The sequence below is a fragment of the Somniosus microcephalus genome, chromosome 12 (assembly GCF_052327205.1).
Source record: "Somniosus microcephalus isolate GS21.2 chromosome 12, FLI_Smic_1.0, whole genome shotgun sequence".
In the NCBI taxonomy this organism is placed as follows: Eukaryota; Metazoa; Chordata; class Chondrichthyes; order Squaliformes; family Somniosidae; genus Somniosus; species Somniosus microcephalus.
The window spans coordinates 100397330-100421024 of NC_140998.1; the positions used below are offsets into that span (position 1 = coordinate 100397330).

General features: G+C 41.1%; 1 protein-coding gene across 3 annotated transcripts; it reads right to left on the minus strand.

Annotated features, from left to right (window-relative positions):
- Positions 1-1510: 1510 nt before the first annotated feature.
- mbip (MAP3K12 binding inhibitory protein 1) lies at positions 1511-23221 on the minus strand. Of its 3 annotated transcripts, XM_086003336.1 has the most exons (10): positions 23050-23220; positions 20089-20133; positions 18586-18705; positions 16884-17144; positions 16676-16772; positions 16316-16381; positions 13306-13458; positions 8322-8419; positions 3587-3628; positions 1511-2164 (listed from the first exon to the last, which is right to left on the minus strand). In XM_086003336.1, the coding sequence occupies exons 1-10, from the start codon at positions 23203-23205 to the stop codon at positions 2054-2056; spliced, it is 1149 nt and encodes a 382-aa protein (XP_085859462.1). In that variant the 5' UTR covers positions 23206-23220; the 3' UTR covers positions 1511-2053. The 3 variants fall into 3 exon arrangements, with proteins under 3 accessions (XP_085859462.1, XP_085859464.1, XP_085859463.1); XM_086003338.1 differs by lacking the exon at positions 16316-16381 and having other exon boundaries at positions 23050-23221; XM_086003337.1 differs by lacking the exon at positions 20089-20133.
- Between the last annotated feature and the right edge of the window lie 474 nt (positions 23222-23695).

Here is a 23695-nt window from a genome sequence, read left to right on the forward strand (position 1 = left end):
CCTAGGCCCAACCATCTTCAGCTGCTTCATCAATGACCTTCCCTCCATCATTAGGTCAGAAGTGGGGATGTTCGCTGATAATTGCAGTGTTCAGTTCCATTTGCAACTCCTCAGATAATGAAGCAGTCCATGTCCGCATGCAGCAAGACCTGGACAACACTCAGGCTTGGGCTGATAATTTGCGCCACACAAGTGCCAGGCAATGACTATCGCCAACAAGCGAGAGTCTAACCACCACCCCTTGTCATTCAACGGCATTACCATCGCCGAATCCCCCACAATCAACATCCTGGGAGGTCACCATTGTACAGAAACTTAACTGGAGCAGCCACATAAATACTGTGGCAACAAGAGGTGGTCAGAGGCTGGGTATTCTGCAGCGAGTGTCTCACCTCCTGACTCCCCAAAGCCTTTCCACCATCTACAAGGCACAAGTAAGGAGTGTGATGGAATACTCTCCACTTGCCTGGATGAGTGCAGCTCCAACAACACTCAAGAAGCTCGACACCATCCAGGACAAAGCAGCCCACTTGATTGGCACCCCATCCACCACCTTAAACATTCACTCCCTCCTCCACCGGCACACCGTGGCTGCAGTGTGTACCATCTACAAGATGCACTGCAACAACTCGCCAAGGCTTCTTCGACAGCACCTCCCAAACCCATGACCTTTACCACCTAGAAGGACAAGGGCAGCAGGCGCATGGGAACACCACCATCTGCAAGTTCCCCTCCAAGTCACACACCATCCTGACTTGGAAATATATCACCGTTCCTTCATCGTCAATGGGTCAAAATCCAGGAACTTCCTCCCTAACAGCACTGTGGGAGTACCTTCACCACACGGACTGCAGTGGTTCAAGAAGGCAGCTCACCACCACCTTCTCAAGGGCATTTAGAGGTGGGTAATAAATGCTGACCTTGCTAGTGACGCCCACATCCCAGGAATGAATTTAAAAAATACCTAGATAGCATATAGAAAATATAGCTAAAATATATATATTTATATGAAAATTAAATTAAAAGTCTCCTTTCTCCACTTATGTCTTGGGTACAAGTGCAAAATACAAGCATGCTGATCTGGTGCCTGAACCTGGCCTGGCAAGCACGGTGTACTATTCTCTTTTCCCCCCCCCCCTTTTTTTTTTAATGAAAGCAGTGGCTGATTGGGCATAAAACAAAATTGCCGCCGATGGCCAGTGCAACTTTTTCCACCCCCCATACTCTCTGGCTAGCACTATAGTGGTAGTATTCCAACTAGGTGACCTTCGCCGATCCCAGATATTGCAGTAGGGTCAGGAGTGAAGGTTACCAGCACCCACTCTGCCGTACTTCTGCCAACAAAGCAGGCACAAGGATTTCTGAGGCCATCATCTCCATATGCAGAAGTTCACAATTTCTTAACTAGGCTGTTTTTAAGATTGAGTATTTCTCAATGATGGTGATCTTTATCTTCAGAAGCTAGTGTGGGGAAAAGAGGATTATCTACAATGAAAATTTTTAAAGTCAGTACAGAACAATATCAAACTTTTATTGTACCAATATTCCACACATATAATTAACACACAATATTTACATGAACACTGAACACCTAAAATGTGGTTTACACAAGACACTGGTTTGGTCAGCATTTGATGCTTTTAACATAAAGCAACTTAGTGCCAGCAGAATGTTTCTACACAATATTTTATACAAAATGCATTTAACACAGATGCTGTCACAGCACAGATTCGGTTTATTCTTTGGGATACAACGATTTACTAACAGCTCACTGACAACTGCTCAAGAGTAATGGCTGCATAATTTTAAAAAGAGTTTTCCCATTTATCTGGCTACTAGAATTAGGACAATTTAATTCTACCCAAACTGATATTTTCAATCCAGATTATGTACTTCAGAAAACAGTATCAATGTCTGGTTCAAAAATATTAAATAGCATGTTACTGTCATCACTCCAGCAGGTTTTCATTTTCTGAAAGAAAACCCCAGTAAAAAGGCATTATTCACCGACTAATTTGGCTGGTCAAGTTATAAAGCTCAGTAAAAGTTGACCTCATACAGACATCTTGTCAGCCTCTATTGGCTGAGCCTGGTCATTTGCTTTCTGCAGCAGCACTGCCTTCAGTGCATTAATCTTCTCATCAATTTCTATCAGACTGTAGCCCTGAAACACAAATAATTTAAAGTATTTAAATTTGCAATACACTGGGATAAACAACTGTAATTATGCTTCTCATTTAGAAGCAGCATGATGTAACGCAAACATTTCAATGGAAAAATAGCACTACAGCAGCAATGTTTAACAACCTTTTACATAATTTGAACTCCAAGTATTTCCCATACCATCTATGTACCAAACCTAACTTGATACAGCATCATGTCAGATCGGATTAACTTTTAGCTGTGCGTTTCTATATGCAGTAAACCACCTGGCACATTTTAATTGGGCCAAGCAGATTCTTTCCCTCTCCCAATTCTGACAAACCAAATTTTACCTTGGTCACTTGCTGCTCTTCTGCCAATTGTAGCATATTACAGTATGTGCACTTACACATCGTAGCAAGCAAGGTTAGTATGGATCAGTAGCAGTGATATTACAACATGTTAAAAGAGCACCCCACTGACACTTGGGTCAATAGTGAAAAGGACACATTTTGTGGTAATATAATAGGGAGAGGAGGGAAGGTAGAAAATTTGTCATAGGTCAATGTCCTGGATGATCCAGTTCTGGCAGTGAAATGTCCCACTTGAATGGACAATGCCAGTAATCCAGTCAGCTCCTTTTCTAGTTCTCCAGCAAAAAAACAGGAGAATGAGATGGACATGGGAGAAGGCTGGGGTGGGGGTGAAGAAAGAAAAAGATAAAACAAGTGAAAAAGACAGGAGTAAGAAAGGAGTATATTAATATCACTTTTATAGTGCGTTGAAGACAGGGTCAGCTCCATTTTCACTAATATAAATGAGGACCATATTTTCAGTTTGCCGACACTGTTATGAAATTGGGGAATGCAGTTCTAAGTGTGCATACTCAAACCTAAGCACCAAACTGTTCACCTGCTTCACTGTGATTTGTAATGATTGAAAAGAGCGAAGAATATAGTCAGCTCTTTTTAATCATTAAATTGTGATTGAATGTTTTCAACTTTAAAAAGCTTTTTTCTGACATGACCTTGTACGAGCCACCTGTACTGCAAGGCACAGATAACTGCATTAACAGTGAATGTTAATTTTATAGTGAATTATGCCTAATTGGGCACCAACAGAAATAGCAAAAATATAGTATAAAGGCAGCATGCAAGAATTAGATCCCTTGCTGATGCAATGGGTTTCTATGCTTTCCAGATTGGGGCTTAAGATAGGCACGAGTTGGTATGTCCTGTCAAAAACAAGTGGCCCAGATGTTTGTCCCCATTTGACTATTTCGAGATTGAAGAGAAAGGGGAGGGGGAGAAGAGAGACCGACAGACAGAAAGATAGAGGCACCTTAATATGGAAGTACTGTAAATATAATTGCATGATCAAATATGTCCTTGGATCGCAGACTGTGTTGTATAAGATACTGAATATGGAAGCGAAAAAAAAATACCTGCACTGTTTCTTGAACTTTACGCCTTTTGCTTGGAAAATTCTGAAGAGGAGAAAGTTTTTTGTTTAAGTTCTGTTCCATTTAAGAAAACACACAAAATCTTAGTTACTGATAACCTAGAATTAACCATGAAGAAGCTGCAAAATCTGAAGCATACTGATTAAACATGTTCAGAAGCTAAAATTCTTAACCCTATCAAAGAAAATCAATGACAAAACATTTTTCAAGTCTAAAAACAAACACAAATTATAGGTAAAATTAATATGGAACAGGATACTGCATATCTGCATCATACAATAAAGAGGGTTTCACAGGTAAAATTCCAAACATCCCTACCATGATTACATTTCATAAGGAATGTGTAAAATGAATATAATTAAATTGCATATCTGTCGCATGAGACTTCAAAAGTGTATATAGGGTGAAAAAAATGGCGACTGGCTCAAATAACTAATCAATCGAATATTTGAACCAATCAAAAACCTGTTCCATTCACTAGATGGATAGGAGAAAAGCAACAACCAGTAACCATCAGAAAACCAACCTAAGTTTTCAATTTCTTTCAAAGCCACCATTCACAAATCAGGAAGTACAATAAAACTGACTGAATTAATTGCTCAATTTTCTCCTAGTCCTTGGAGCGACCATGTTGTTTCTTCACAAATATTAGTACAGAGCAAAGAGGGGGAGGAATTCCTGAAATGTGTACAAGAGAACTTTCTTGATCAGTGTGTTTCCAGCCCAACGAGGAAAGAAGCAGTGCTGGATCTAGTTCTGGGGAATTAAGTGGGGCAAGTTTCGGTGGGAGAGTATTTGGGGAACAATGATCATATCATCATCAGGCTTAGAATAGTTATGGAAAAGGACAAGGAATAATCAAAGTGTAAGAGTACTTAACTGGACGAGGGCTAACTTCAGAGAGTTGAAAAGGGATCTGGCCCAGGTGGACTGTAATCTAAAATTGGTAGGCAAAACAGTAATTGAACAATGGGAGGTGTTCAAAGAGATGGCTCAGGTACAAAGTAGACACATTCCCATGAGGGGGGAAAGGAAGGGCATCCAAAGCTAGAGCTCTCTGGATGACTAAAGATATGGAGGTTAAAATGAGACAGAAAAAGGGGGCTCATGACAAATGTATAGTTCGTAATACAGTAGAGAACCAAGCTGAATATAGAACGTACAGAGGAGATCTAAAAAAAGGGAATAAGAGGGGCAAAGAGAAAGTACGAGAATAGATTCGCGCTAACATAAAAGGGAACCCAAAAGTCTAACACAAATAGTAAAAGGGTAGACAAAGGAAGGGTGGGGCCGACTAAGGACCGAGAGTGATAGAAGATTTGAGGTTAGGATCAGATCAGCCATGATCTTATTGAATGGTGGAGCAGGCTCGAGGGGCCGATTGGCCTACTCCTGCTCCTATTTCTTATGTTCTTATGACCAAAAATTCTCGTGAAGGCAGAGGGCATGGCTGAGGTACTAAATAAATACTTTGCATCTGTCTTCACTAGAGACGAGGATACTGCCAACATAACAGTAAAGGAGGAATGTAATGATATTGGACAGAATAAATCTAGATACAGAGGAGGTACTTAAAAGGATGGCAATCCTCAAAGTGGAAAGGTCACCCAGTCCAGTTGGGATGCATTCTATGTTACTGAGGGAAGTAAGGGTGGAAATTGCAGAGGCTCTGGCCACAATCTCACAATCCTCCTTGGATGTGGGGGCATTGCCAGAGGACTGGAGGATTGCCAATGTTACATCCCTGTTTAAAAAAAAAGGAGGGATAAACCCGGAAACTACAGGTTAGTCTGCCTAATGTCGGTGGTGGAGAAACTTTTAGAGACAATAATCCAGGACAAAATTAATTGGCATTTAGAAAGTATGAGCTAATAAATGAAAATGAGCACAATTTTATGACTAACTTGATTGAGTTCTTTGATGGAGTAATGGAGAGGGTTGATCAGGGTAGTGCGGTTGATGTTGTGTAAGTGGACTTTCAAAAGGCATTTGACAAAGTAACACATAACAGACTTATTAGCAAAATGAAAGCACATGGAATTAAAGGGGTAGTGGCAGCACAGATACAAAATTGGCTATTGGAAAGTAGTGGTGAACAGTTTTTCAGACTGGAGGGCGGTATACAGTGGCGCTCCACAGGGGTTGCTATTAAATCCACTGCTCTTTTTGATATATATTAATAACCTGGACTTGGGTATACAGGGCATAATCTCAAAGATTGCAGATGACACAAAACTTGGAAATGTAGTAAACAATTAGGAAGATAGTAACAGACTTCAGCAGAACATAGACAGACTGGTGAAATGGGCAGACACATGGCAGACAATATTTAACGCAGAGAAGTGTGAAGTGATACATTTTGGTAGGAAGGATGAGGAGAGGCAGTAGAAACTAAATGATACAATTTTAAAAGGGGTGCAGGAACAGAGAGACCTGGAGGTGTATGTACACAAATCTCTGGAGGTGGCAAAACCAGTTGAGAAGGCTGTTAAAAAAGCATATAGGATCCTTGGCTTTATTAATAGAGGAATAGAGTACAAAAGCAAAGAAGTTATGCTAAACCTTTATTAAACACTGGTTAGGCCTCAGCTGGAGTATTGTGTCCAATTCTGGCCACCACACTTTAAGAAGGCTGTCAAGGCCTGAGAGGGTGCAGAGGAGATTTACTAGATTGGTACCAGGGATGAGGGACTTCAGTTACATGGAGAGACTGAAGAAGCTGGGGTTGTTCTCCTTAGAGCAGAGAAGGTTAAGAGGATATTTGATAGCAGTGTTCAAACAGTTTTGATAGAGTAAATAAGCATAAACTGTTTCTAGTGGAAGAAGGGTCGGTAATCAGAGGAAACAACTTTAAGGTGATTGTCAAAAGAACCAGAGGCAACGTGAAACTTTTTTTTTAAATTTTTTTAAACACATCGAGTTGTTGTGATCTGGAATGCACTGCCTGAATGGGTGGTGGATTCAAAGCAACATTGAAAAGAGAATTGGATAAATACTTGAAGGAAATAAAGTACAGGGCTATGGGGAAAGAGCAAGGGACTAATTGGATAACTGTATGAAAGAGGCAGCACAGGCACGATGGGTCAAATGGCCTCCCTTCTGTGCTGTATCATTCTATGATTCTATGATATACCCAATTAGAATTTATACAATAGTACATTCAAAGTTACATAATCTTGTAAAAACTCTAAACTATAAAGTTAACCACCTTATACTAGAAATGCTTTCAAGAAGTTTCACTCGCATATGTCTGCCTATTTCCTCTGGGGCCTACAGTTTCAGTTCTGCTATGTCCCCAGAGCTTGCATTCCTTAACTGTGCCAGGGCATTCTAGCTCCCATTGATAGTGAATGTGCGAGTGAGTGAGTAAGTGAACGCAAAGTGACATGGAAGTTGTAGTTTTCACCCCTCTCCTCTGGAACTACCATACCTAACATACGCCATAGGAACCAGCATTACACAACAATCAGGAACAAGATTTATAACTAACTATTTTCCTGTAAGCAGTGGGGGTGGTGGGGGGGTGGGGGGGGAAATCCATAATAAAAAGCTTCCATTTTTTCCTCATTGTTATTCAGTACAAGCATTAAGTGAAAATTCTGAGCTAAAGTTATTTTGGGGATGCTCTTTTTTTGGTCTGGTGTTTGAGGCAGCTTATAAACATCCCTCTCCAGCCCTGGTTCTCAGGCACTGCAGCTCAAGTCAATCCGGCTCAAACCATGGTGATTGACCACCTATTTGAAGAAGAGCAGGGTAGTTCTCCAGATGTCCTGACCAAGATTACTGTTTTAATAAGAGACCCTGATTCTTTAGTCCATCCTCATAAATTTAAGATAGTGACCAAAGAGCAAAAGGAGGTTAGATTTTTTCCCCTTTATGCAGAGGTTTATTAGGACATAGAATGCGTACCAGAAATAGTGGTGGAAGCAGAATCCAAAAGAGCTTTTGAAAGGGAAGTGGAGAAAGATTTGTAATTAGAAAATAGTACTGGGGAAGGTCAGGGGAATGGAATTAAAGAAAGAAAAAAAACTTGCATTTCTATAGCACCTTTCACGACCACCGGAAGTACCAAAGTGCTTTACAGTCAATGAAGTACTTTTGAAGTAGGAAACGCGGCAGCCAATTTGCACACAGCAAGCTCCCACAAACAGCAATGTAATAATGGCCAGATAATCTGCTTTTGTTATGTTGATTGAGGGATAAATATTGGCCAGGACACCAAGGATAACTCCCCTGCTCTTCTTCGAAATAGTGCCATGGGATCTTTTACACCCGCCTGAGAGAACAGACGGGGCCTCGGTTTAATGTCTCATCCAAAAGACGGCACCTCCAACTGTGCAGCACTCCCTCACTAGATTTTTGTGCTCAAGTCTCTGGAGTGTGACTTGAACCCACAATCTTCTGACTCAGAGGTGAAAGTGCGACCCACTGAGCCACAGCTGACACTGGATAAGTGGATAGCTCTTTCAGAAAGCCAGCACAGGTGCTATGGGCCACATAGCATTCTTTGGTGCTGCAAAATTATATAAGTTTACAATTAGATATATCCTCAAGCCTCTTGATCCTTCGCTAAATGTCAATTGGGACTGGACCACCTACAAATGATATACACAAAAGATGATTTTTGATTGATTGATAGGTACTTAATACAACACAAAATGCAGTATTTCCTCTAAAAATGTTTCATGTTGCCTTAGGTAAGGAGGTCAAAACCTACCACATGTTGAAAATATTCTGGAGAAAGACCTTCCAAATGAAGAATTCTATCCTCAAGCCTCTTGATCCTTCGGTAAATGTCAATTGGGACTGGACCACCTACAAATAATATACACAAAAGATGATTTTTTTCATTGATTGATAGGTACTGAATACAACACAAAATGCAGTATTTCCTCTAAAAATATTTCATCCAATCTTTCAAGTTTGGTCCAAAGATGAAATTCAAAGATTAACTCATGGAACAACACCATGGTGAGCACCAATCCTCAAGATCAATAGCACAGAACCACTATTAAATCAGATTGCATACCTTTCACATGCAGGATTGCTAGTGCAAATCCTTCAATAATGTATGAAATAGATTACAAGTCACTTTTACTGATATGAATTATTATAGAGTCATAATGGCACAGAAGGAGGCCATTCGGCCCATCGAGTCCATGCCGGCTCTCTGTAGAGCAATCCAGTCAGTCCCATTCCCCCGTTCTATCCCCGTAACCCTGCAAGTTTATTTCCCTCAAGTGCCTATCCAGTCTCCCCTTGAAAACATGGAGTGTCTCCACTTCCACCACTTCCGTCAGCAGCGAGTTCCAGGTCCTCACCACTTGCTGCCTAAAAATGTTTTTCCTCACATCTCCCCTGTATCTCTTGCCCAAAACCTTAAATCTGTGCCCCCTAGTCCTTGTACCATCAACTAGTGGGAACAGCCTTTCCCTGTCGAGCCTATTCAAACCTGTCATAATCTTGTACACCTCTATCAAATCACCCCTCAACTTCCTTTGCTCTAATGAAAACAAATCCAGCTTCTCCAACCTGTCCTTGTAGCTAAGATCCCCCATCCCCGGAACTATTCTGATAAATCTCCTCTGCACCCTCTCAAGGGCTTTCACATCCTTCCTAAAGTATGGTGACCAGAACTGGATGCAATATGCCTAATCAGCGCTTTATAAAGATGCAGCATAACTTCTCTAACTTTGTACTCAATACCTCTATTTATGAAGCCCAAGATCCCATATGCTTTGTTAACCACTCTCTCAATATGGCCTGCCACCTTCAGGGACCTATGCACATTAACTCCCAGGTCCCTCTGTCCCTGCACACTCTTTAAAACTGTGCCGTTAAGTGTCTATTGCCTCTCCCTGTTCCTTCTGCATCACCTCACACTTTTCTGTATTAAAATTAAAGGAAAAACATTTATGTTCTTTTGAGTAATAATATTATTCTAACTGCTGCCTACATAGTATGCTTCAACGTGTTGCAAGAGTATACAAATGAGCAAGCAGTTGTGCATCCTGCAGAGGGCCAATATCTGGTCCCATCATCCTTATGCACATACTTGAAAATGGTCAAGCTGTCCGTCTAGAGATGTTGGACTTGCCTTGCACCAGAATGTGAAAATGCCCAAAAACTAGACAACACAGCAGCCCAGGTGGACATGTCTGCAATCCACTGGCCTGGAGCTCAGCTGTCCTGTATATACACTGCCCATTCCTACAGGGAGGCTTCAGTCACCAGTGCTGACGGTTGTGCTGGAGAGCCTCTTACTCATGAGACCACTACCCGAGACTCAGAACTGCATCTCTATTTCCACAAAAGGATGACACAGTCAAAGTAAGTTCAACTGTACTGATCTCATGAATAGTTAAGAATTCTGGATGACAAGGATCATAAAGATGGTGTTCTTCTACAATCCTTGACATCAACCGAATAGGACACACGAGTCTCAGAAGAACTAGAAACTGGTCTGGGAACAAGTTGCTCCTTCCCCAGATGATGTAAAACATGGAGCTCTGGCCAAAGCCATAAGGGCTGCTGATGTCCCCATCATGGGTGGTCGATGGAGTGGCTGACCCTGAAGTTAAAAAATGACAACTTGGAATTATGTAGAACTTTTCATGTCCTCAAGCCATCCCAAAGCACTTCAGTCAATTAATTATTTTGAAGTATAGTTACTTTCCGATGTGCCACCAATTTACATACAGTGGAATCCCACAATCAAAAAAATAGGAGGATCTGCTTCAAATGTGCCAGTCTTGGAATAGTCAGATGTTCTGTTTAAAATCCAACACCTCGTCCATATACTCAAATAAATGCCCCTCGTCACACAAGGGCATATTTAAAATCTGCAGCCACAGTATCAGTTCCTGAGGGAGCCACAAAAGATGCAGCCAAACCAGCCAATTGAGCAAGACTCTGCTATATTAAGAGAGTCTGAAGGCTGATCAGGGTTTGGGACCTTTCTCTGAAAGACCCATGGGCAGTCTTAGCTACAGCTTCAGGCTTGTACGCCCTTTGATGAAAAAAAAACATCCAAAGAACAACTGAGGTCATTGAACAAGTCCCAGTGCCTAATATGGCAGGAATCACATGAACTGCCACAGCCTTGGCACTGAAGAATAATCAATCAAATGAAAAGAATGGCGAGAAAAGATCAGCGTTATCCATGCTTACCCTATTAGAGGGTGAAACAATGTGCATTATTCTCCGCAAACCACTAGTAACACTAACTACTGGAGAGGGAAAAAGGGAAAAAACCTTTAGCTAATTTCAGGAAAAACTCTGGGCAACTCCCACCCAACAGATATTCAAGCAACCTCCAAGAGACCATGGCTACCCATCACAATGCACACTGAAACTAACCATACTCCCCCAGGCAGCGCCAAATAAGACATATTTTCTCTTGCAGTACACTTCTTACAGATAACAAAACTGATCCTGCACAGAGTGGGCTGGGAACCCCAGATAGATATTACAGGTGCTCACGATATGCTTTTTGGAGCAATAGCAGAGACAGCTATCACAGCTACAACAAAGGTGAAAGCCCTTCAAAACAGTGACTGAAGCCAGCCAAGTTGTAGCCATCTCTTTTCCTCACTTTTCAAAAACTAATGAACGACGAAAAGAAAGATAAAAATGGCCAGAGTGAAAAATCTCAGGATAAAGGACTGTGAAGAAAACAGTATAATAAATTAGCAAAAAATCAATGCCATAACAGAATCTTTAACGAATGAGACACACATGCGAATATTTTCATATCAAATATTTTTCCTGGTGGCGGAGAAAATAGACCAACCTCTATGTTGGAACAGTTCCTTATACAGCGTGGACACAGGAAGGTGCCATGTTGGTAATGGTGATGGAAAAAGGGCAGTGGTAGTGGCAAGTGGGTGGTAAAAGTTAAGTGCTGGGGAGTGGTTAAAGCTTCAAGGAGGAAAGGAGGAAGAAATTTAGAGGCTCCAGAGAGTTTGGTGTTGAGCATGGAAGATGGCGGTGGGATGAGGTGCAAGCAGGAAAGAGGGAGTTAGGGCAGTTACAATGAAGAGAATACAGAGGCAAAGGAAAGCAATGGATTATTCAGGGTGTGCAGACTAAAACAAAACCCAAACACGAGGAGTGGGAAAGAAAAGAAATAATTGGCAGCGATAGCACTTTAGAACATCTTCAGATTTCAATCGACACTGGCCGGGATTTTTTACTGTTGCACTCTCTAGCCTGTAATTTCCTGCTAATTTTTTTAATGCTACTGATGCATCTGGGGAAATTGTGCACATGCTCAGAATGCAGCACCTGCCTTCAGCTGACAAGAGTCACAGCTCCAGACAAAAATATGAAGTCAAAGCCCAGACTTTTGCGAAGCTCAGACATTCAAGTGCAACTTTACTGAAAGTATTAAAATACACAAAAAAACTAATTTAATAAGTAACCTTACTCATGTTATTGTGAAATATATAATTTATGTTTTATTTAAATCTTTATTTTGAACATTAGAAATTTCAGATGCCGAGATAAAAATGGCAGATAACTTTTCTTCCCCAAAAACCATTTTAATTGATTTAACTGGCTCACTTTAAAAATAAAAAAAAATAGGTTTTCCTGAGTATACATTTGGAACTTGGTTGCCATAAGTATTTAGTAGTCTCTTATTGCCAGTTTTCTAGTGCTTTCCTGCTTTTGAATGGTTTGTTCCCTGCTTCTTCATTTGTGATTGGCAGCCAAAGTGCTACTGCAAAAGTGACAAAAGTATGAGCTTGTTGCAAGACTTTTAATATATTTAGAGACGGAAAATTATAGATAGATATAGAGGAATACTTAATGCTACTTACCCGGGAAAAGCAATTGCAACTCAGTATAAAAGGCCAGGAATTGTAAATTTATATATACAAGCGCATATCAAAAGCTTAGTACCAAAGAACAGATAAATGGACAAATATAGTCAGAGATTACGCAAGTTTTCTTCACAATTGTTAGAATCCCTCACCGATCTCCAATTTATCAATACAGGAAATTTTATCCCTGGGTTATGTTAATCTTTGTCTAATAAGTTTGAGTGCTCATAAGTTAAACTAAAACATACAATTTGTGCTAATATATTATAGTTACAATGTATACAAGGCAATATTAGATTCAAATAAAGAAGCTCCAATTTCAATAAATTGCAGGGTAAAACTTTTGGTAATCAACAATATGCTACTTCTTGACAAACTTACAATAGTGGCATCACAATTACTTCCTTCATCTTTGCTGGGTCAAAATCCTGGAACTGCCTCCCTAACAGCACGGTGTACTGCACACATGGACTGCAGCGGTTCAAGAAGGCGGCTCAACACCACCTTCTCAAGGGAAATTAGGGATGGGCAATAAATGATGGCCTTGCCAGCGATGCCCACATCCCATGAACAAATAAAAAAATTAAACCTTTTGTGTTTCTTGTTCATGTATATGAGCATATAAAAGGTTTGTTTCTGCGGTGCCTGTAGTAGCAGTGACCAAAAATAGAAAAGTATTCATTTAATTAAAAGACAAACTAAAAAACAAACTGGAATTGATTCTAACACTACAGTTCAGATACCAGTGCTAAACTGACCAAATATTGCCCTTGCAGTTTATGCCACCATATGAATTTCATTAGATTATTTTGCAAGCATTCCTTTGTATTCTTTATTTAACACACCCTTTAAAAAAGATTACAAAGTGAACTAAACCTGTTGGAAACTTCAAGTGGGTTTCCATATTTTGAAGCCTCTCTTCAATAGCAGGGTTACCACAGCTTTGTGTCATAGTATCAGGTTTCTGTAGAGATTCTCCCACACCTTCAGTCCTTGTCTGAGGCCCATATGTATTCACAACTCTTGAAACTGCAATAAAAATGGTTTTGAAAAATATAAGGAAGGTGTACAGGTTTTTTTTTGCTCTATTGCTAGAAAGGATGAGTTTCACAAAGCAGCAACCACTTAACTAATCTGTGAGGTGCACTTCAAAATGCATTCAAAACTCAACAGTAATCATCCCCAGAATACAATATTACATCATTATTCGTGAACTGATGTTCTTTCTCTGAATTGTCAGAAACACATTCATCGCTCACACTCAAGTTATAGTCCTGCAGGCTACTCAAGGAAAAATAATGCATAAGTCACTGGTTCAGTAGCCTCATTGCAACTTTTAGGATATTGCTATAGCTCCTGACTTAAATGTCTGTAGAGTGACTGGACCAAATGGGATATATCCTCAAAGGAATGAGTGAAGAAATAAGCAAAAGGTCTGGTTAATATTTTTTAGAAGCTCTATAGTTACAAGAACTGTATAATTCTGATAGTCAAATAAAAATGTTTTACTGATGTTAATCTAACAATCAGAGGGGGAAGTGCCAGATTGCAATTAACAGGATGCTCTTAATGCACGATAGCCTATAGGCTATGGTACGGGACTAGCAACCCAGAGGTTGTGTGATACTATCTCAACATGGTAACTTCTGAAATTGAATTTAATAAATCTGGCAAATTGTGGGCTAGCACCAAAAAAGTGGCCATGACAGTTGCCAGATTGTTGTAAAAGCCCAACTTGTTCACCAATGTCCTTCAAGGAAGAAAACCTGCCACTCTTACCCAGGCTGGCTTACTTGTGACTCCAGTCCCACAATGCAAATTTAACTCAATACTCTCTGAAGTGGCCTAACAAGTCACTTAGTTGTAAAACAACTCCTACTAGCAACTAGGGATGAGCAATAAATGCAGACTTGCCAGCATTGCCCACATTCCAAGAACAAATAACTATTTTAAAAATCTAGAGTACAGAGCCATGGTTTTAGAAGAGGTCGTGCCTCTCAAAACAATTGGAATTCTTTGGGAAGTTAACAAAATTAATGGGGGTGGGCGGGTTCTATGCGGATTTAATTTACTTGAATTTTAAGAAGGAATTTGAAAGCAAAAGGCAATAAGTGGAAGATCTTCCAAGGGGGCAGTGGCATGTTTTGCAGAGGACTTTCTCTGCAATTCTCATTATGGATAATGAACTTAAGGATACTTGTAATATTCTAATATTTGTCAATAACGGTCCAACAAGCCACTCAGTTGTATCAAAAACTGTTACGAAAAACTATAATCCACATGGACTACAGCGGTTCAAGAAGGTGGTTCACCACCACCTTCAAGGGCAATTAGGGATGGGCAATAAATGCAGGCCTTCCCAGCGACGCCCACATCCCGTGAATGAATTTAAAAAATGCTATAGTATGTGGTCAAATGACAACTACAAGGGAGGTAAATAGCATTCAAAGGAATGGGGACCATTTAAGGAAATTATCTCAAGACTAGGTGAATCATAATATAGATTTAATAAATATAAGACAATGTACAGTGCGAAACATGAAATGTACACATGATGGAGTCCTATTTTGCATTTGTCCATGAACAAAAGTGGAAAGGCTAAAGGATTTGGGTGCAATTATTGATCATTCATGTGTCAGTCAATGTGAAGCTATTATCAGCTTAACCAAGTATTTGGTTGTATCAGAAGGACATCTGATCAGCAATTTATACAAAATCGACTTATGAGGATACATTTGTCTCAGTGTGCAATTTAGAGCATGCTGCCTTCAGAAGAAGATACAATTACTGGAGAGATAATTGCTAAGAAGGATTACTAGATTAGGGCTCCATGTTATGAAGACAAACCGATTGGAAAAGGTTGGAACATCATGACCCAGCTTTCTGGATAACCCAGTTTCATGGATAATGTAAATACAAGCTAATTTGGAATTTTGAACACAATTTAAGATGGACTTTTGAATGCAGAAGGTATATTACAAGATTGTGGTGTTCCAGCCTCTGTCTCCCTCCTCCAGTTCTCGATTCAAATCTTGTTTTAACGACAGTGACTCTAAGATGTTTTTAAAATCTCCTTTAAATGGGACTCTTTTCTCTAGAAGAGAGAAGTCGGAGGGTGACCTGATAGAGGTCTTTAAGATTATGAAAAGTTTTGATTGAGTAGACGTAGAGAAGATGTTTCCACTTGTGGGAGAGTCCAAAACTAGGGGCCATAAATATTAGATAGTCACTAATGTATCCAATAGCGAATTCAGGAGAAACTTATTTACCCAGAGAGTGGTTAGAATGTGGAACTCGCTACCACAAGGAGTAGTTGAGGTGAATAGTATTGATGCATTAAAGGGGAAGCTGGATAAACACATGAGGGGGAAAAAGGAATAGAAGGTTATACTGATAGAGTTAGATGAAAGGGGTAGGAGGAGGCCATTGCGGAGCATAAACACCAGCATGGACCAGTTGGGGTGAATGGCCTGTTACTGTGCTGTACATTCTATGTAATTCTATGTAAGTGCACCCAGAACTAACAAACAAGTGCCAAATTTGTATTTTATCAAGTTGTCTTAGCCAACTTAACACATACAAGCGAGAAGACAATAGTGACAGCTGTACTCAAAATACTAACAATTTCAAAATCGTCAAAAAAAGTCTGAAGATAATTCTAGGAGTGATGTGAAGACCTCACAATTTCAGCTCAGGGATGGCACATATACAGAGCTTTTCACAAGGTCGAACATACCCAAGTGCATTTGTAAGTGAATATACAATCATATCATACCAAAAATACAATTGAACTTTCTTATGCTGATGGATGAATGAACATAAGTGCTCAGCTTCAACAGGATATTGGAAAAAATAGGTAGCACTATAGGATATGAAAACAACATACCTTTTATATGACTTTTGAAACCAGGGTGTGGCGTGAAAACTGCGTCTGTTCTAGCACAGCTGTTTTCTAGTTTAAAAACAGATTTATTTGGCTAAGACTAAATCATAAAAAAGTCAATATGGCAAAAATAATTTTCAAAGCAAATAAAATAGGTAGAAACGTTGACGTAACAAAAACATAATACTCTATTCCCAATTACTAGGAGTGTCTTACTACACGATGATGGAAAATCAAGCAATCAGATCAATTTTTCCACATATAACCCATAAATTAGCATTTAATCTAGATTGCCATCTCCCTCTCTATCTTGTGTTATAAAAAACATTACATTAATATAACATTTACTAATAGAAAACTAACCTAGATTACAATTAATAACATTGCAGAATTCACGGATGTTGTTTTCATTGATCTCTGCCTGTTTTCTCTCCATGAATGCTGAAATTCTTCTTTCAATCTGAGACAAATAAGATGATACGGGAAATAGCTTCATCTACTCAAGCTAAAATAAAACAATCTCTGCATAATTAGATCAATGGAGGATATGGAAAATGTAATTAAATTTTACTTCATCTCTGCTTGCTTTGATCTGAACCAATTCTGTTTCAGTTTGGATATTTGGTTCGTCGTGTCCTTCAGGCTTGTTTTGTGCATCATTTAGGAACATTTTTGTTCTTGGATTAATTGTTTTATTTGAAATTTGCTTATGGCCATCAGTCACTGTTGAATTTGAGTCACTGGCAGGTTTTGTGGGCGGCATCATCTCTTCTGTAGTTCTGATCCCAGATGTGTCATTTCTCACCAATAATTTCAGCTTGTCTGAAACACACTAACAATAAAATGTTACTAAACTATTTGAAGTCCAAATTAACTGAGCAGTTATAGTGTGATTAATGCAAATCAGTTACTGTTTTAATATTCAGCTACTACATCAGCTAAATTTATATGGTTTGTTTTTTTGCTCAGCTGGATGTCTTGACATATGGGAATTTCATCACCTTGTACAAGTCTCCATAATAAGCTACTGAGAAATCCACTGAGTTTCTGTTGCCCAATATGGACTGTACATTTTCTTGTCCTATAAGGACACATCCTACTACCCAACTTTAGAGTTTATGCACAAGTGGCAGTGTCAAAGCTTAAGGATCCCAGAGTACTGCTGCAGTTTAACCAGCCAAAACCAAACAGCCAGCACAAATCACTCATCTTTCTACTGCTTGTTTAGCCAGACCTCCCTACCTGTGGGACACTAGTTTGCAGGATTACCTGGAGCAGAGTTCGAAGAATCCCAACCCAGGTGATGGGTCTTCTCCTCCAAGCCAGATTGGCTGCTTAATCATTAACAGTGCCCTGCACTAGTGCAGACCTGTTTGGCTCAGGGACAGGAATACTAAATCTGCCAGAGGGTTGACTTTGTTCCAAACTTCCATAGCCTGGTGTGTCATCTTGGAGCCACCTCGACTCCAAAAGAGAACCTGCTCATCTTAATCCACCCCCACGTCCTCCCAGGTCAGTCATTAGACAACTGAGATGAATGGGTTGGGGACTGTATTAGACAGGCAGCAGTTACCAAGAGCTTCTAATGCACAGCATGGTGAGCAGCACAACTCAACATAAAATGTGCAACTGCCACCATTCGCCACTGAACAATAGGAGCTGCAAAACTTCAGCAGCATCTGCTTGCCTCTCTGCAATCCAATCATGGTAGGCACTAAACCCTGGATATATTAGCATACGCTCTCATACCCAACCTCTGGGTAACACCCTCCAGGAGCTTTTGTTCCAAATCTCAGACTTTTATTCAATGGCCATCTGCATTTAGCATGGTGAAAAGACTAAGACAGGGCAGCTTGCAATGTGCCAATCACCTTGATAATCTAAATAAATCTAGAACTGCTGCTGCTGTCACCAGCCTCTGCTCCCAACCTCAACCCAGGAAGGCCTCCGCACTCACCCTCAGACCCTAGATTTTGCTACAGCCCATCGCTAGATAACTAATGCCACTCCATCTTTGCTTCAGATGAGCCCTCATGACCCATTCCATCATTACCAACAGCTCCGCACTCTGGCCTATGTCCTACACTATACATGCAAAGTACATAATTCATTCATTTCCAGGTACATGGCAATAATAAATTTCTTGAGCTTCGTTATTGTGGTTTAGTCATGTAATTTGTGCTGCTGTCAGTTTAACTTTTTTTTAATTACTTCCAGGTTTCCATTAATATACAGAACAATTTTCTTAAAAGAAAAATTATATTTACACTTACCTGCAAATCAATAATATACTGTTGGAGCAAACTACTAAGGTGTGCTGGGTTAAGAGCTGGCAGACTCTGAAGCTTGCATAAATCAACAGTAATGTTTAGAACATCATCTCCAACATTAAGCTTTAAGAGAAAAGACATAAAACATCAAAATCACTGGTTTCCAACATCAGACTCCAGATTGTGCCAAATGGTCACAATAAAGCAACTAGTTTGTTCAACTAACAACAGAAAACACTGGAAAAACTCAGCAGGCCAGGCAGCATCCGTGGAGAAACAGAATTAACGTTTCAGGTCGAAGACCGTTCGTCAATTTGTTCAACTATTGTGCAGCTGACAATTGACTTATAAGTAGTACAAATTGAGCTAGCTAACTAAAGCAGATTTAATAGACATCAACAGGTAACTGCCCAGGTATGTCCCGACCACAAAAAGCAGGACAAATCCAACCTGGCCAATTACCGTCCCATCAGTCTACTCTCAATCATCAGCAAAGTGATGGAAGGTGTCATCGACAATGTTATCAAATGGCATTTACTCACCAATAACCTGCTCACTGATGCCCAGTTTGGGTTCTGCCAAGACCACTCGGCTCCCGACCTCATTACAGCCTTGGTCCAAACATGGACAAAGGAGCTGAATTCCAGAGGTGAGGTGAGGGTGGCTGCCCTTGACATCAAGGTAACATTTGACCAAGTGTGGCATCAAGGAGCCCTAGTAAAACTGAAGTTAATGTGAATCGGGGGGTGGGGGGAACTCTCCACTGGCTGGAGTCATACCTAGCACAAAGATGGTTGTGGTGGTTGAAGGACAATCATCACAGCACCAGGACATTGCTGCCGGAGTTCCTCAGAGCAGTGTCCTAGGCCCAACCGTCTTCAGCTGCTTCATCAATTACCTTCCCTCCAACATAAGGTCAGAAATGGGGATGTTCGCTGATGACTGCAGTGTTCAGTAGCATTCACAACTCCTCAGATAATGAAGCAGTCCATGCCCGCATGCAACAAGACCTGGACGACGTTCAGGCTTTGGCTGATAGGTGGCAGGTAACATTCACACCGCACAGTGCCAGGCAATGACTATCTCCAACAAGCAAGAGTCTAACCACCACCCCTTGACATTCAACGGCATTACCATCACCGAATCCCCCACCGTCAACATCCTGGGGGGTCACCATTGACCAGAATCTTAACTGGACCAGCCACATAAATACTGTGGCAACAAGAGCAGGTCAGAGGCTAGGTATTCTGCGGTGAGTGTCTCACCTCCTGACTCCCCAAAGCCTTTCCACCATCTACAAGGCACAAGTAAGAAGTGTGATGGAATACTCTCCACTTGCCTGGATGAGTGCAGCTCCAACAACACTCAAGAAGCTCGACACCATCCAGGACAAAGCAACCCGCTTGATTGGCACCCCATCCCCCACCTTAAACATTCACTCCCTCCACCACCAGCGTACCGTGGCTTCAGTGTGTACCATCTACAAGATGCACTGCAACAACTCACCAAGGCTTCTTCAGCAACACCTCCCAAACCCACGATCTCTTCCACCTAGAAGGACAAGGGCAGCAAGTGCATGAGAATATCGCCACCTCCAAGTTCCCCTCTAAGTCACACACCATCCTGATTTGGAAGTATATCGTTGTTCCTTCATCGTCGCTGGGTCAAAGTCCTGGAACTCCCTCCCTAACAGCACTGTGGGAGTACCTTCACCACATGGACTGCAGCGGTTCAAGAAGGCAGCTCACCACCACCCTCTCAAGGGCAATTAGGGATGGGCAATAAATGCTGGGCTTAACAGCGACATCCACATCCCACGAACAAATTTTAAAAAACTGCATATTGAAATGGTCAAAGTAATTCTACATTTCAATTTGTCAAAGTGCTGACATCCCTACATTTGTCTGCACTTATGGTATTGTATTTCCAGATCGGATTCAATCACTACTCTTGCCGCTCCCCCCACCCCCATAACAACATTGCTTTTACTGTACACATTTCACAAAATTTCTCAGCAGTTTCCCCCCCCAGTTCTTATTCCGCAGTAAAGGGGAGATGGTGATATTATTTGTACTGCAATTAATTGTTCATACACATGTGATACTTTTATTGCAAACATTTGCACTGGGGGAATATTATGAACACTAGATAAGTCATGTAAACGTTAAGATTTCTTTGCAAATGACTTACTTGTGGTAGTATTAATGGTAGACTAGGCTCCTATGGTTTGATGCAACACTTCAGTCCATTTTTAGACATATTTGCATCTTTTCAAGCTATTACTTAATTTAGCACTGCTGGCAGCTCAATGGTAGTGGCAGAATCTCAGTATTAACTAATCCATCAGATACCTCACTCATCACTCCACACCTGGGTGACAACAAGCCCCACTATCTCTTTCTCTGCTAATAGCAGGGCACAGGCCAACTCAGTGCTCCCAATCCCTAGATGCAACTTCCTTTCAGACCCCACTCCCTCCCAGATTGAGCCCTTAATTCCTCACCCCAAGCTTCTGGTTTACATGTTGCAGTGGGTTAATCAGAGATAGGGACTGTTCCTTACTTTTAAACCACTAGCAATGTGAGTGTTATTAGAGTAGCAGAGTGAATAGGAGATTCGAACTATGATTAGCATGGAATACAGCACCCCGCCCCCACCGAGACTCTTACAAGCCTATCTCGCAACACTTCAAGAAAAACTTTCAAAAGTAGACCAGCTGGATGGTGTTCAAGGTGTTACTGGGAGATGGTAAAAGGTCTTGCATTTATACAGTGCCTTTCACATCCACCGAATGTCACAACTAACCAACTACTTGACTAATCCAATTTTCTCCTGGACGGCCTCCCATCTTCCACCCTCCATAATCTTAAGCACATTCCAATCTCTGCTGCTCGTATCCTAACTTGCATCAAGTCCTGTTTATCCATCACCCCTGTGCTCACTGACCTACATTGGCTTCCGTTCCCTGAACGCCTCCAATTTAAAATTCTCATACACGTGTTCAAACCCATCCATGGCCTCACCTACCCTACCTCAGTAACCTCCTCCAGCCCTACAACCCTTCAAGAACTCCGCATTCCTCCAACTCTGACCTCTTGGTCCATCCCCCACTTCCTCCACCCCACCACTGGCAGCCGTGCCTTCAGCTGTCTAGGCCCTAAGCTCTGGAATTCCCTCCCTAAACTTCTCTCTCCTCCTTTAAGACACTGCTTAAAACGTACCTCTTTGACCAAGCTTTTGGTCACCTGTCCTAATGCCTCTTTCTTGGCTCAGTCAATTTTTGTCTAATTACACTCCTGTGAAGCAGGTTGGGAAGTTTAGGCACAATATAAATGCAAGTTGTTGTTGTTGTTGTTACTTTTGAGCCACTGTTAATATGAAAGCAAAGGCAGCAATTATTTTGCGCATAGTATGATCCCACAATGAGATAAATGACCAGCTAATTTGAAAATTCTGTAAACATATAGATCAGTCAACATCTGTTGCTAACTGACCAGTATTTCCAAGTATTCTGGTGGTGTTGACTAAAAGAGGAATGCTAGTCAGGACACAAGATATCCCTGTTATAGCACAAGCTATCGCACAAGATATCCCTGTTCCTCTTCAAATAGCACCATGGGATCTTTCACATCCACCTGAACAGATAAACAGGGCCTCAGTTTAACTTCATCCAATCAGTTTTTGTCATCACAGTTGATCCTGAGACATTAAGTGTTTTTAAATGCACTTTCAGAAAATTATAAACGTAGATCATTTTGGATCAACAACCTTGCCCGACACTGGTTTCAAAAACCAAGTGTAACATAAACAAAGTTTTTTTTATGGAAATGTTGAAAAATATTTCACATCATACTGCAACCATATTTGTGAAAAGTACACACCAATTTATTTTTAAAAATTCTGATGAAAGACATCGACCTGAAATGTTTCTCTCTCCACAGATGCTGCCTGACCGGCTGAGTGTTTTTCCAGCATTTTCTGTTTTTATTTCTTTTAAGTTACCTGTATATATATTTTTAAGGTTTCTGCTAACCCAGACTGATGCCCATTTCGCACCATCTCACTGATCCTGAGTAAAGGACTGGTGTGTACACCTGTTTGGTGCACAACCACACATTACCCATTAGGATATTCTTCCCTTTTTCCTTCTAAAATCAGCGCCCTCGGCACCCGGGTGAACATTTCTTGGTAGGCGGCGTTGGATCTGCCTGGAATTAATTCCCTGGAGGTGGCAGCTTTGCCAACCCGATGGCTGCAGGCACAAGCCATGAAAACCCAGTTTAGTTACTGAGCTAAGTGATTCAGGGAAAGGCCGGTTTAACCAACGTCGACTGCACTCAAGCGACGCCGCTCGGTGCAGCCAGAGAGCTGGGGCCACCGTTACTCCAGACCCCGGCTCTGGCCCTACTTCTCAGATTAAATTTTTTTTTAAAGGACTTTTCAAATCAAAGAATGTAAGTGGCAGACCTGCTGGTGAAACCGTGTGAGGGACGCGAGCAGGACGCGCAGACTGTCGCCGGCCTCGCTGCCGTGATGTTGAAGCGCGGCCTGCGCCGGATCTGCCGTCGCCATGATACCGAATAGACAAAGACAAGGCCCCGCCTCATTCACTGGGCCCAGCATCAGGCCAGTGGCAGTATTGCACGCAGCACTCTCTGCTTTTAGAGAAAAAAAAGTTATCTTCTTTCTGTGGGCTTCTCTCTACCAAAAAAAATCATTTTCTAATGTGTCTCCGATATTCTCTTTAATAAGTAGCATAGACTTTAGATACATATTTAACACAAATAAAACAGTAAACACAAAATTGACAGCAAGCCACATGAGGAAATATTCGGACAGGTGACAAAAGATGTGGTTAAAGAGGTAGCTTTTAAAGGAGAATATTAAAGGAGGAGAGAGAGTTGGAGACGTGGAAAAGGTCAGGAAAGGAACTCCAGAGCTTAGGATCTAGGCAGCTGCAGGCACGACCACCAATGGTGGAGAGGATGGACAAGAGGCCAGAATTGGAGGAACACAGAGTGGTCGAGGGTTGTAGGGCTGGAGGAGGTTATAGGGAGAGGTGACGCCATGGAGGGATTTGAACAAAAGGATGAGAATTTTAAATCTGAGGCGT